Source organism: Urocampus carinirostris, chromosome 7, assembly GCF_059441175.1.
Source record: "Urocampus carinirostris isolate Australia breed hairy pipefish chromosome 7, RoL_Ucar_1.0, whole genome shotgun sequence".
Classification (NCBI taxonomy): Eukaryota; Metazoa; Chordata; class Actinopteri; order Syngnathiformes; family Syngnathidae; genus Urocampus; species Urocampus carinirostris.
The window spans coordinates 18053729-18069056 of NC_142355.1; the positions used below are offsets into that span (position 1 = coordinate 18053729).

Consider the following 15328-nt stretch of genomic DNA (forward strand, 5'->3'; position numbering starts at 1 on the left):
CGGCTTACGACTTGTTTTTCATCCCGACCACGGTTTGCTCTCCTGTCTCAGCTATCGCCCTGTTTTTTTTCGTCTTCGACACCACGATCTCCCGCTCCGGAAGATCTACTTCCGCATTCGGAACATGTTCTGATTCTGTGAGCGGCTTGCTCCCTGCGTCCAGCGAGAACCGGATTCCTCTTTATCTCAATAAACTTTTGGTTAACGTTATGCATCTGGGTCCTGATTCTGTTCTAGTCATGACAAAAAAGCGATTACACCACCGTAATCCCTTGTTCTTCTCTGCCTAAGTATTTAAAAATACTACATATATATTCTTTATATTTTGGCTTATTATTCCACTCAATATTGTTTGCTTTAATGGATGAAGTATTTTGTTTTTTTTAACCACTAGGGGCGCTAAATAATACACAGTGCCCCCTTAAAAGGGGCAAATTTTAATGTTTATCATTTTTTGCAATGTATCTGTGACTACTCCAAAGCTGATACTATTTTCATTCTGGAAAAAAGTAGCATCCAGAAATAAGTAATAGAAGTACCCTGTCACGGTTGCCATGGCGCCCAAGTGGCCCCGTCTGTGTGGCACCAGCTGCGGCTCATTGACAGATTACCTTTCCGTCTATTTAAGCTCAGTGCTCTCATTTTTCCTTGGTCAGCCCATCAACGAACCTCTGCCCCGCAAGCTGTGGGTTCTGATTCGGTCCTGTTTTCTGTTGGTATTTCCTGTCCGGAATTGTTCCCGTTTATTTTGTCCTGTTTAATATCGGTTTCCAGTTTAGTTCCCGTCTATTTTTGTCCTGTTTATTATTCTTTCCAGTTCTCGTTCCTGTCCTGTTGAATTTCGATATCCTGTTTCAATATCAATCCTGTCTGTCCCGTCCTGTCCGGTAATCGACCCCTTCAGTCCGATATCTGCTCGGGCAATTGGTGTCAATCCCGTCGGTCTCTGGCTTCCTGTCTTTCCACGCCAGACCGCTGCCTAACGTGCATGACTCCCCATTTCCCATAAAATAAAGGCTTGTGTGAGAAATGTCACGCATTTGGGTCATGATCCTGTTCCGGTTCTCGACATACCCAGAGATTGGTTTGTAAAAATGTTTTCCACAAATGTATCAAATGTTCATTTTTCTTTCGATTACATAAAATGATGGCGAGGACCAAAAGTGGACTTGTTAATTTTTAACTTCATGACATCAACAATTGCCATTATCAAAAAGTTTCAGTCTCTAGAGTTGAGATCCGCAACTCCTTGCAAGTGTTTTTTAATTGTAACTTCCTCCATCCCATTGCACTTGTGACGTGAGGCAGTATGTAGAAATAAATGTATAAACAAAAAAAAAAAACTACAAATATATGCCATCTAAATAAAGGAGCACATCAATAAACCAAAGAATGCCCAAATATTGGCCTTGAATGCAATGTATTAATGCATTCTGTCATTTATTTAGTCATTCCTTTATGTTGGTCTTTATTTTTTCATGTATTTTGCCGTGTATATTGTAGTGTATTTTGTCGAGTATTTTGATGTGTATTTTGTCATTTATCTTGGTATTTATTTTTACATGTATTTTGTCTTTCTTTTGTCATGTATTTGGTTATGTATTTTGTCATATATTCTGGTATTTATTTTGTCATTATTTCATAGTGTTTTTTGTCATTTATGCTAGTATTTATTTTTTTGTGTATTTCGTCATTTTATTCGGTATTTGTGTTTCTGTTTTTATTGGTTTAGTTTTTGTGCAATTTGTGTTTATTTTGTTATTCATTTCGGGATGCATTTTGTCGTGTAGTTTGTTGTGTATTTTGGTATTTATTAATTTCTTTAGTCATGTATTTTTCATCATTTTGCCATTTATTTGCGTTTTTATTTTGTCGTGAGTTTTGTTATTTATTTTGGTATATATTTTGTTGTGTATTTCGGTATTTATTCATTTATTATGTCGTCAATTGTCATTATTTTGTCATTTCGGTATTTGGTTGTGTATATATATATATATTTTGTTATTTATTTGAGTATTTATTTTGTCACATATTTTTTCATTTATTTCGTATTTATTTTGTGGTGTATTTCAGTATTTGTTTTGTCATTAGTTATTCGTGTATTTTGTCCTAAATTTTGTAATTTTCTAATGTGTTAACTTTGTTGTATATTTTGTCACATTTTTTGTTGTGTTTGTAGAACACTAGTGTATTTTTTGTGTGTGTATTTCCTCATGTAACGTATGTAATTTGAGGTGTATTTTTGTGTATTTTATTATGTATCAAGCGTATTATTATTAAGTATTTAGTGAGTTTTTGTGCAATTTGTCATTATTTTGTTATTTTTTCAGTATTTATTTTGTTGTGTCTTTTTTCATTAATTTCAGTATTTGTCGTGTATTTTCTCATTATTTTGTCGTGTATTTTCTTATTATTTTGTCGTGTATTTTGTAATTTATTTCCTTATGAGTTTTTAATGTAATTTTTGGTATATTTCTGTATTTATTTTGTTGTGTATTTAGTCATTTTTAGTCACGTCTTTTCTAAAGAATTTAGTCATTATTTACGTGTGTATTTTGTCGTATATTTTATTGCGTATTTTGTCGTGTTTGCAGTCGAGTATGTCTTAGTGTATTTCCTACTGTTACGTATGAAATTTGTAGTGTATTTCGCCATGTATTTAGTCGAGTACTTTGTCAATATTTTGTTGTGTATTTTGTTGCAACAAAATGTTAAAAAAGTAACATACGTAATATATCCACATGACCATGAGTGAGGATAAGCGGTGAAGAAAATGGATGGCAAATCATTTTTTTAATAAATAGTTGGGCCATTTGATGAACCAATAGGTGAGAAGCTCTGCCAGTTTGACCCGCCCCCAATTTGAAGAACATTTTGTTGAGACAAAATGCATGACAAAATATATCTTTACAAAATGCATAAATATATGACATGAATTGCATTTATTTCCTAAGTTTAAGTATTACGTGTTCTATGTATGTCTTTATTTATTTATATAACATTTATCTATTTCCACATAGAGCAGGATCGATTGTCCATATCGCAGTTGCGCCCCCTGTTGGTTGGATGCCTGCAGTGCAGCAACATGGGTCAGAGCGCCGAGTTTCCCAAGTGGAACCAGGTCTCCTTGTCCAGCATCTCCTCGGCCAGTTTAATGTTGGTTGCAGCCACAAAGTTCTTCTTGCTCTTGACGCTCACCTCCAGGACCATTCCGTACAGCAGTGGCACGTTGGGGTATTCCAGCTGTCAAACGTTTAGAAATGGTTTTAGCTGTCGTTAACAGATCTCGATTTACTTGAGAGGCCGCTGGAGTCAGGGTGAGGTAAGACCAAATCGGCTTTTTCACAAGAAAAGCTCACATTAAAAAATATCACTGTTATCAAATATCGTATTAAAAAGTTCCTGCACAAAATAAGACCTCAAAATAAAAATGCGTTAAGAATTAATAGGATAACTCAATCATTCAGTAATTAATTCAATTTGTAGGTTGCTGTTACATTAAAGAGACAGTGTGTATTTTCTCACCACTAAATGCAGTTATATTGCGTAGTGCAACTAAAAACGAGCTAAATAACACAAGGAAGAGTGCAAACAAATACCTAACCGTATTATTTAACTATTCATTTTTTTGCCCAGCCTTTCAAAAACTAGTTCTTTTTCAGTACCTGTGGAAGCAAGATGGTGGACATTTATGTCAGGTGAGGCTCAGGTTAGGTAGAATAAACACATTTCTTGAGCACTGTAAATTCCAGACTACAGAGCGCACCTAATTGAAAGGCGCATGTTTAAATTTAAGTCAACTTTACTTTTATTTATACAAGGTGCACCAGTTTTAAAGCTGCAGGCCTAAAGAACCATAAAAATGAACTCATTCACATGCATTTCTTTCATTTTAGAAATAAAATAATCAGGAAAATGTCTACGACACTCGTTTGTAGGATAAGTCTACAGCTGTCAAATTCATCAACTAGCGTAAGGAGTCAATATTAATTAAATTGGCATTAAAGTTTACGCAGGAGTGCGTCAAAAACATTCTCAAAACCAAACTCAATGTACTGTACAGACTAAATTCAGAAGCCCATACAGAGGTCATTTAGCAGGGGAACGCCTTAAATGTGTCCTTTTGTTTCGGATGGGTCTGGCCTTGATGCGGCGAGGGGGCTTGCGTGTTCCAGTGACCCTGGAGAGCGATACCGTCGGGAGCTTGCTCCTGGTAGGGTCACCCATGGCGGGCCGGTCTCCGGGGTAGGTTCCAGACAAACAAAGACCCCAGCGTGTCGGTACGCTGTGAGGTGGCAGCCCCACCAACCGACTATCCTGCGGAGGGCTAACAACTCACCCAGGAGAAACACACTTTGTTACGAAACTGACCAGAGAAAGAAGCCGGACTGACCAACACGGTAACGGACCCCAGCCTGCCCCCGACCAACGAGTACGGATCGATCTTCGTCATAAGACCCGTGTCGCCACCTGGAATGTCCAGACACTCCTTCGCCCCGGAGCTGCCACCCTGCTGTCCCGAGAGCTCTGTCGCTATAACATCACCATGGCAGGGCTCTGTGAAGTACGATGGCAAGGCAATGGTGAAACAACAGCTGGCAACCATTGCTACATCTGGAGTGGCCCCGAGAGTCGGACCGGCCTTTACGGTGTGGCTCTTGCCATTCCAAAAGCCCTCCGGAGGTCCCTCATCAGCTGGACACCAATAAGTGACAGACTACTGTCTGCTCGATTCCTCCACCATCACGGCAAGATGACAGTGATCGTCGCCTACGCCCCCACCGATGTCGCTGATGAGGATGCGAAGGACGCGTTCTTTGACCAACTCCACCAGGCTGTCAACCAAGCCCCACCACACGACGTCACCATCATCCTCACTGATGCCAACGCCACTCTATCCAGCATTGATCGGTCCCCCGGCTCACCTGTCGGCACCACCTTCGTTGACAGCACAACAAACGACAATGGCAACCGCCTCCTCCTCCTATGCCACCAAAACAACCTTTGTGTTGCTGACACCTGGTTTCCCCGGAAATGCATCCATCACTGGACGTGGTACAGCCCAGATGGCAGAACCAGGAAGGGATTGGACCACATCCTGATATCACGACGCTGGAAGTCGTTTGTAACCAACTGCCGAGTGTTCAGAGGAGCACAGCTTGGCAACACAGACCATCGTCTGCTGGTGGCCCAGCTCAAGCTAAAGCTCCGAGCCAACCAGCACAAGACTCTGCCTCGCCCCGACTCCTCCCGACTCAGCGACCCCAACATCGCCAGAGACTTCAGTTGCTCCATCCGCCGCTCTCTTGATACCCTGGCTCCTGACAAGCTGACAGACTGGGCGGCCTTCAAGGAAAGTGTCCTCCAGTCTGCTCACAATGTCCTCGGACGCCCGCGATCCTCCCCGAGAAAGCCCTGGATATCAGAGAGGACACTAAACATCATAGACCAGCGGCGTGAGGCCCGACTCCGAGGCGACCTCACAGAGTATCGGAGACTGAATCGCCTGCGCAATGTGGCCATTGCTGAAGATAGGGAGAGGTTTTGGCAGGCAGAAGCCCAACAGCTGGAGTCCGCGGCCAACAACAACAACATGAGCCGCGTATTCAGTCTACTACGCCAAGCCCGTAGCGGCCCACACATAAAGACAGCCCTGGTAAAGGACTCAGACGGCAACCTCATCATGACAGAAGCCAACTGCCTCGAGCGCTGGAAGGAGCACTTTAGCCTCCTCTTGCAGCACAGCACCATCCCGGCTGATCCCACCCTCCTACGGGCTGCGAGCACAGCACCTCCTAACGACACCTGCTGCACAGACCCCGTAACACCCGAGGAAGTGAGAGCTGCTCTGAAGAAGCTGAACACCAAGAAAGCCCCCGGCATCTGTGCCATTACCGGCGAGATGCTCAAGGCCGGCGGTGATGGCATGGTGGAGTGGCTAACCCGCCTATTCAACCAGGTGTGGGAATCGGAGCAGCTGCCCACCGACTGGACCAGAGGAGTCATCTTGCCCTTCTGGAAATGCAAGGGCGACAGGCTTGTCTGTGGAAACCACAGAGGCATAACCTTACTCTCCATCCCGGGCAAGGTCTTTACCAGGATCTTGCTCAGCCGTGCCCTTCCAGCAATCAGAAGCTGCCGCCGTCCCCAGCAGGCTGGCTTTATGCCCAACCGCTCCACAACGGACCACATCTCTGCCGTCCGTTTGCTGATAGAAAAGACCCGTGAATTCCGTAAAGATCGCCATCTATATATCGGATTCATTGATCTGAAGGCCGCCTTTGACACCGTCTGCCACTCTTCACTGTGGAACATCCTCCAAGCTCTCAGAGCACCACCCAAGATCATAGCCCTGTTCAAGCTGCTCTACAGCAACACAGAGAGCTGTGTCCGTATCAACGGCATTGACTCCGACTGGTTTGCTATCTCCAGCGGCGTTCGCCAAGGCTGTGTGGCTGCTCCCGACCTTTTTAATTGCATCATCGACCATCTGATGTTCAGGGTTAGTGAGCGCATCCCCGGAGTGTCTTTCGGCAACTACCACCTGACTGACCTGGAGTATGCTGACGACACCATCATTCTCAGCACTTCCTACAGCCAGCTGAGAGACGCTCTGGGCATTTACAGCGAAGAGGCAGCGCGGCTTGGCCTGCAAGTGAGTTGGACGAAAACCAAGTTCATGTATGTCGGTGATGGACCAGATCCACCTCCCATCCAAATTGGTAGCGACATCGTAGAGCCTGTCAAGAGCTTTGTATATCTGGGGTCCATGGTGACAGACAATGGGGACCTAAAACCAGAGATTCTCCGCAGAAGAGCCCTGGCAGCATCTGCTCTGCAGTCTCTCTGGAAACCACTCTGGCGGCACCAGACCATCGCACGCAAGACGAAGCTCCGCATTTACAACCTCGCCGTACTCCCTATCCTGCTTTATGGCTCAGAAACATGGCCCCTGAACGACACCCTGGCCACAAGAATCGATGGTTTTGATAGCAGGGCTCTCAGAACCATCGAGAACATCAGGTGGCCCCAGCGAGTCTCCAATAAAGAGCTCAGAGCCCGCACGTGCCAGCCCCAAGCATCTTCCTTGGTCGCACAACGCCGCACCCGCTGGTTTGGCCATGTCCTTCGTCTACCACCAGACCATCCGACACGAGCCATTCTCCAGTTTGACCCAAAGGCCGCAGGCTGGAGACGACCACGAGGGAAACCCCGCACTCGATGGCTCGACGTCGTTGCGGGCGACCTCCAACAACACGGAGTTGCCGTAGAGGATGCAGAACAGCTGGCACAAGACCGCCAGCATTGGAAAAACCTGGTTCATCTGGTCGGCTCAACGCACAGGGACGGGACCCCCCGACCTTCGCTGGAGCAATAAGTAAGTAAGTAAGTATACAATCACAACAGCCTGTACACATGCTGAGCCATGCGACTAAGCTCCCCCATCCCTTGCGCACATGACAAAGTGAAGAGGAGACCAAGTATTGCTACTACTACCATCCACCTTGACAAAAAAAGTAATAATAAAAAGAATGAGCTGCATTGCATTGTCAGCTGCAGTGATTCAACTGTCTAAGAATAGTAGCAGCTTGTAGTCCAGAGCAATGTTCCCTCTAATTTTCCACGGGTCTGAGCGTTCACACAAAGTCGGTGAGCAATGCTTGAAACAACAGTGAGCAACAGCAATCCCAAGTGTGGCAAGATAATTAATTATAAAACATGTCCAAAACTTGACATCAAGTTACATTTTGCTGAATTTCCGGCAATGCAAAATTATTTTTCTCTTTTGAATGAATTAACTCATGTACTATTGCAAAGGTTGTACGGCCTACAAACGTCGTTTGTTCTTACAATTCTTTCACAAGATATCCATTTCTTTTTATTTCCTGATATATTTTGACGCATAATATTAACATTTTTGGGGGCTTATTTAGTCGGTGGTAAGATACAGAACTGTACTTAATCACATTTTTTAGTGGAAGTACAATGTTGGCAACAAGATTCACTTGATATGATTGGAAATTATTTGAATGCAACACAAACTTTTTCTTATTTTTTCCGTGTTTTTTTCTACTTTTTTTTTAAATTCCTTTAAAAAAAATCTCATTGTGTTTATTTTTTCCGAGCTGTTACTTTTTGTTCTCTATTTACTTTTTTCCAACATTTCTTTCTTTTCTTTTTTTCTAGCTTTTTTCTAAATTTTTACTTCTTTTTTTTCTCTTCGTTTTGATTCGTTTTTTTCTGAGCGTTTCACTACTTTTTCATTTTGGTATTTTTTTCTTTTTTGTTCTATTCCCCCCTTCCTTTAAGTCATTTTGTGCATAATTTTACATAATATTTGGTCATGTTGGGATTAAAGAAGCAAAAACAACCTGAAGAGCCGTTTAGGACCCGAGCCGAAGAAGCCGGTTCTCGACAAACTCTACTAACTTTACTCAACTGCGTTCTACTTCGACTGGACTTCAAAATACCGCATTCAGGACACAACGTCAGGGGAACCCGTGTATTTTTACCTTCATGCACTGTAACTTTGACTTAAGTCGCTTCTTAATTAGTAATTTCGTGCCCTCATTTTTGTGTGCTGGCCAGATTTTCTTGTGCGCTGAGAATGTGCGAGCAGTGCGCAATTGCGCACGCACGCAGCTTAAAGGGAACACTGGTCCAGAGTTTACGGAATTCAAAAATAGCACATTGATTTCATAGCCCATGTATTTTTGATTGTTTATTTATTTATTTATTTAATCGTACCACTAGGAGGAGTTAAAAATACACACTGTCCTTTTAAACTTTCATATTACGGCTCTAACGTCCCGCCGGCCATGAGCTTGAGACTTATGAGGATGGAGGATTTATAATAAGTGTATCAGTGTTTGAAATAACTTCTTCCCGTACGCCCGGGGTGTGCATCTTTTATGTCGGGCGTACTACTTACAAAATGTCTCCGCCCGGGTGGCCGACAACTTTTTTCAAGAAAAAAAAAAAAAGATTTTTTTTTTGGGGGTTTGTTTGTTTTTCAAATCAAAGTTTTGCTTTGTTCCGATTTGGAAATCTTCATTTGGTTTGGAAATTTTGGAATTTCGCTTTTTTTGGCAATTTGCATACTCGGCAGCCAACCAGAAAACTTTCATGCTTCCGGACTTTCCCGAGCGTTATAAGGTCGTGCGTTTGCACATAGACGCACAGAGAACACAGGAAAAATGGATAAGTGGTTAGGAATCAAGCCAAAACCTCAGCCCCAGAAGAAATATTCAAAAGAAGCTAACAAAATTGATGACGCTACAAAACGTAAACGTACAATCAAAGCATTGTGGAAAGAGGAGTTCACGTGGTTTGTAGCAGACGACGCAACGCAAACATTGCATGAATGAGGATGAGTAAATACAGGCACATACTGATGGCAGATGGAAAACAGCGACGTCATATACATGCAATGAATGTTATAAGTAGATTTATAATAAACTTATTTTTAAGGTGTTCTTCTGTTATATATTCTGATGATCAATCCTTAATACTTTGCAACAATGTTTTTTTTTTTGCGATTAGTAGTGTTATTGTGTTTCGAGTTGTAAAAAATGGGGCAGGCAACTATATGGCTGGGCAGGCAACTTTTCAGAGTTGTCTGCCCTGGTGTCAGGTAACTTTTTCGCCTGAGTTTCAGATACTGATGTATATGTAATGTACAGTTTGATGAATATTTGAAATCTGTCTAGTTTGATTTTCAAAACAAGATCAACTTTTTGTACCAGTTCATTGAAGGTTGGATTGTCGTTATTCCGCACCACTTGCGTCTTTCGCCTGGACTTCCCTTTCGGGTCCGGCCGAAGAGACGTGACCACGTAGGCATCAGGGTTGGAGCCATTTGCCATTTTCTGTTCAATTAAAAAAAAAACACGTTTTTTACATAATTCGCGAGAAACAGATAACATGTAGTTTTTCCTCCCGTGTGGCAAGCTCACAATGTTCTTGAGGTGTTTTACCAGAACCGAGAGTTTACACTCCTTGTAAGAAATGTGCAGCTGGATTTGAGGGCCGTCTCCTGTTATAAAAAATCACGAGTTGGCACTTTCATAACACCCAGCGCTTATTACAAGACACTTATTGTGGCTATAAAATGAATTTGTACCTTTTACCACGCGCTCTTTAACCATTTTGGGCCCGTCCAAAAACAGGCTGCACACAAATTCGTTCTGAAATTACATGAGCATATGTATATGAACAACCTGCAACAGAAGCTACTGGTGTCCTTTCACACTTCTGACCATAAATTTTCACATCTTCTGTAGAAACATTTCAGGTTTTTTCTTAAGGTTTCTACCATTTCATGTTAAGAAATGCTGGTCACTTCAAAAGAAAAGGCATTCTGTGTGTTAGTGTTCGTTCAGACTTAGTTACTGAAGACAATTTAGAGTGCCGTCTTCACAATTTTTTCTAAAGAAGGTAAATAAAAGCTGGGCATCAAAATGTAGAAGAAAAGGACTGCTTATGCAAATGGGTTGGCACCAGCTTGAATACCGATTCAACCAACAAATATCTGTACTTTTCTTTGTACAGTGGCTTGCGAAACTACTTGCCCCCCTTAAACCTTGTGCCACCTGAGACCTGAGAATAGGACGGAGATTTGTCTTCAAACAAGACAACAGTCCAGAACAGTTACAATGGAATGGTTTACCAAAAACATACCAAGGTGTTAGAATGGCCAAGTCAACGTCCAGACCTCAATCCAATTGAGAATCTGTGGAAAGAACTGAAAACTGCTGTTCACAAACGCTTTCCATCCAACCTCACTGAGCTAGAGCTGTTTTGCAAGGAGGAATAGGCAAAAATATCAGTTTCTCGATGTGCAAAACTGATAGAGACATACCCCAAGGGAATTGCAGCTGTAATTGCAGCAAAAGATGGTGCTACAAACTATTAACTCAATGGGGCTGCAAACCCACTTTTTCGTTTTTTATTTGTTAAAAAAGTTTAAAATATCCAATAAAGTGTGTTCCACTTCATGATTATGTCCCACTTATTGTTGATGCTCACAAGAAATAACAGTTTTATATCTTGATGTTTGAAGTCTGAAATGTGGCAAAAGGTCACAAACTTCAAGGGGGCCAAATCGTTTTGCAAGCCACTGTAAATGTAACCAATAAAACGTGTGACCTTTAATATGAAGTGTATTTCATTTCATGACGATCCATCAAGTAATTTACGAGATATGGGCATTTAGAAGAGGGTCAACCATTTTGGAACACTGTAGTGTATACAAAATAAAGCTTCAAAGAAATTAGACATAAAACATACTCCCTTGCACGGTCCCTCAAAAAGCTGTTTGAGATATTTGTTCAGCAGAGACATCTTTCTGTTAGGGCTGAATGACATCATATACCAGGATGGGAACCTTGGAAAAAAGTCAAAAACCTGTTATGGTACAGCACAAGTACGTCCAATATTTGCCTTTGGGCTCACTGGGGCATGGCAGATTCGATGAAATGTTTCTGCAGCTGCTTGTGGATCAGCTCAAAATCCTCGAAAGTCATTTCGTTATACCAGAAGCCGTCGTCTATGGTCACTCTCAGGTCGTAGATCTGATGATCCAGCAGAGACAGTAAAATAAAAAGCTAGAGGGAGGCAGGCACATGTCATTGATTTTAAGCTTACCGTCACTTTGTCTTTGACGGCAAAGTCTTGGATGACGGCGTCTTGGATGTTCGTACTGGGAGAAGGAACGCCGTCCCGCACGTACGTTGCCGGCTTCTTTCCTTGGGCCATGCTGTGTGTCAGGAAATTTAACTTCACTGCCATTGAGCCCATGCTCTCCTTGATCTTCCTAAACCAGTGAGGATGAAAGAACAATCAGACAGTTCCAGGAAAATCCTGGATTATAACTTTACAAAATAATTGAATTTTTTGTGGCATTTTTTTTCCTCATCTAAACGTAAATACTGCTTACTATATATCCACTCCTTGCACATTGCTCTCTGCACTATTGTAATTACGGCGTTATTGTTACAGTGTTAATGTTACTGTGTACCTGACTTGTTAACCTGACTGCCCATTTTGACCATCTGGTTAGATACTCTTCTTGCACTATCGGCACTATGGTAAAATACTATACGTAGCCAAAATACAATACAACTTTATTGATATCTGTACATTCAAGGAAACTGTGGGGGTCAGATGCATCGACATTTCGTTCTGTATACACGTGTACTAGAATGACAATAAAGTAGATCTGAATCTGAATCTGAATCTAATTTTTTAGTAGAAATCTGTATAAAATTATGCTCCAACTTTTTTTGGCTCAAACTAAGCATTGTAAGTGAAAAAACATTGAATACATGCGAACATGATGAAAATTATTATTGACAGCGTAACTTCGGAACACAATACCAAAATTAAAGTAACAATAGTTATCTAATGTCCTTCAAAGTCCGGTTCATCATCAAATACACCAAAGAGTTGTTTCCCTTGCCGTGCTTTGTTGGTGTCTTTCTGTTTGCTCTATTCACAACCATTCGTCTCAGGTAGTTAATTTTCGTCTGGCTGCTCAATTTTTGTGAATTTAAGCATGATCGGCAACTTTGAGTTTGAAAGAAGCAACATATACAGAATATTTTCTCTTGACAACCCGAGTTGCCATTTAACGGGTACCAATACAGTGCAGTGAGAGTAAGAAGGACAATATTTGAACACTAGCTGATTTTGTTGGTTTGCCCACTAATTTAGAGATGATGGTTATATATTTTTAATTATAAATGAATTCTTACACGGAGAGACTAAATATTATAAAACAAAATAAAGAAAATAACATGAAATAATGTATTTTGATTCATTCTCATTTTATGGAGGGTAATACGTATTTCTTCTTCTGCAATGTTTTCGGAATCCTGGCTTCAAGAGACCCATTAGACCAGGGCTGGCCAACCCAGTCCTTGAGAGCTGCATGTCCTGCATGTGTTTGGAGTTTCTCTGCTCCAATACAGGTGATTCAAATCACCTGGATTATTATCTAGCTCTCACAAAGCTTGCTAACAAGCTGAAAATTGGCATCACCTGTGACTGAGCAGAGAAACCTCCAAAACCTACAGGACATGTTGGCTATCCCTGAGTTAGACACTCCCAATAAGCTCTTTAACTGAATTCAAGACACCTGTATTTACAAATCACATGTATGAAAGGCACCTATTCACAGAATCGGAAAATCAGACAGATGCCAAACTCTTCAACATGTTTAAGACCAAAGCTCTCTAAGGACCTCAGAGACAGGAGTGTTGACCTGCACAAATCTGGAATGGGCTCCAAAAACATTAGCGAGATACGAGCAATTAAAGTAAAATCAGTTGGTGCAATTGTGAGAAAATCTAAGAAGTAGACCTCAACCTCAGTCTAGTGCTCCAAAGATTTCTCCTCGGATTGCAATGATCATGAGAACTGTGGGAAATAGTCCTGCAACCACTCAATTGGCGAATGACCTCAAGGCAGCTAGGACGAGAGTCACCAGGAAGACTATAAGCAACACTTTGTTTGGGTCTTCCAACAAGACAATGGCCCAAAGCATGAAGCAAAGCCAACCAAGGAATGGTTTAACAAGAAGCACATTAATCCAATTGAAAATCTATAGAGGGAACTGCCGGTCTGAGTTGGAAACCGACAGCCCACCAACCTGACATGTGTGCATGATTGAGTGCTGTGCTTGCAAATAAAGCCTTTGTCACCAACTATTAAGTAACTTCTTTTGCCAAAGCGATCAAATACTTATTTCCCTCAAAGATATAAAAATAATTTAAATATATTAGGTCAAGGGGGCAGCAAGGTGGCTCGCGTGTGTGCGGCACAGTTCTGAGGTCATGGGTTTAAATCCAGCTACCAGCATTCCTGTGTGGAGTTTGCATGTTCTCCCCATGCTTGCATGGGTTTCCTCGGGGCACTTCGGTTTCCTTCCACATTAGAAAAACAAGCATATTGGGTTAATTGGCCAGTCCAAATTGTCCCTAGGTGTAAATGAGGAAGTGAGTTGTCCGTCTCTGTGTCCCCTGCCCCTTGCCTGAAGACAGCTGGGATGGGCTCCAGCACTTCTGTGACCCTACTGAGGATAAGCGGTGAGGATAATGGATGGATGGTTATTATTCAAAGCTATTTTCTAGATTTATTTTGGGCGTTTTGTTGCTCAATGTTGGATTGCATCTATAATTAAAATAATAGAATGGAACGTCTTCATTAGTGGGAGAGACTACAAAATCAGCAAGGTGTCGAATCCTTTTGACTCACAGTACAGCTTTAAAAATATGAAACAGACTGAATTTAAACTTTATATCGGTAATTCCCGAAAACAGTGTGGGCGAGGGGACGCGAAGAAAGAAAGTACTTGAGGCACCTTGAGAATTACCGTATTGATTATAAAATCGGCCAATTAACCTGACATGCATGTTTTTGCAATGTGTGAAGAAACCGGAGTACCCAGAACAAAAATAATCAATGCTGGTTTGCGTTTAAGCATTTTTTTGCAGAGTTGAATGGTGATTGTTTTATTTAATGTGTTAAAGGGACAGTGTTTATTAGGTGTAAATAAAACTTTGTTAAATAAATCATATTGATTTAAAGGTGTGGTGCATCGTTTGAGGTGCCCAAAAAATTGAAAATAAAATATATTTTATCCCTTGAGTATGTGTTAACACTGCCCGACTGAGTTCAAAGAGCCCTGATGCATTATTTTCCACTGCGATCGTCTCCTTTAATCCTACTTTCAGCAAAGCTGTTCAGGGCATTAAGTAGGAGGAATGGGCGAAATGCTGTAGAGTGGCATCATACTTGTTCCTGCAGGAGTTTTTTTGTAGCATGAAAATGGTGAAAGTATGAAGAAGCCTTCTTTGAGGAATAGTCCAAATGCCAAACCCATGAAAGATGAAAAATCAAGAGTTCATTCGAGTGCATCTAAGAAATGCACGTACTAGCATGCGCATCATTAAGGAGCTGACAGAGGCTACAATTATTACACGATCAAGGGGATGACCATGACCATGACCAAAACAGTTTCTGATTTCGTACAAGCCCCGTTAATGTTAGCATGAATTATTGTTATAGAGATTTATCTGTTTGCACTCTATGTGCTCCTGGATTAAGGTCTTAATTGCCTCTTGCCAACTGTCTTCTAGGATAAATTCCAGCCAACTCATGCAAATCAATGAGATAAGCAGTAAATAATGGATGAAGTGTCACATTAAATTACATTTAATCCAAATAAATTGAATCCATGGTAACTGGGCGAAATGCCATAAAACGGCTTTCAGAATATAGAAAGCATATGATGCCAGGGAAAGAAACAAACCGCCTCGTCCTCAAA

At 41.6% G+C, this 15328-nt stretch overlaps 1 protein-coding gene across 2 annotated transcripts in view; it reads right to left on the bottom strand.

Annotated features, from left to right (window-relative positions):
* Positions 1 to 2774: 2774 nt before the first annotated feature.
* The window catches only part of pik3c2g (phosphatidylinositol-4-phosphate 3-kinase catalytic subunit type 2 gamma), a 34198-nt gene continuing 21644 nt past the window's right edge, over positions 2775 to 15328 (bottom strand). For both annotated transcript variants that reach the window (XM_088339948.1, XM_088339947.1), the window contains 7 exons: positions 11647 to 11815; positions 11455 to 11573; positions 11290 to 11386; positions 10124 to 10187; positions 9957 to 10036; positions 9744 to 9869; positions 2775 to 3243 (listed from right to left, as the gene is read on the bottom strand). In XM_088339948.1, the coding sequence (XP_088196074.1) occupies positions 3091 to 3243; positions 9744 to 9869; positions 9957 to 10036; positions 10124 to 10187; positions 11290 to 11386; positions 11455 to 11573; positions 11647 to 11815 (808 nt within the window). In that variant the 3' untranslated portion in view covers positions 2775 to 3090. The remainder of the gene's footprint in view (positions 3244 to 9743; positions 9870 to 9956; positions 10037 to 10123; positions 10188 to 11289; positions 11387 to 11454; positions 11574 to 11646; positions 11816 to 15328) is intronic.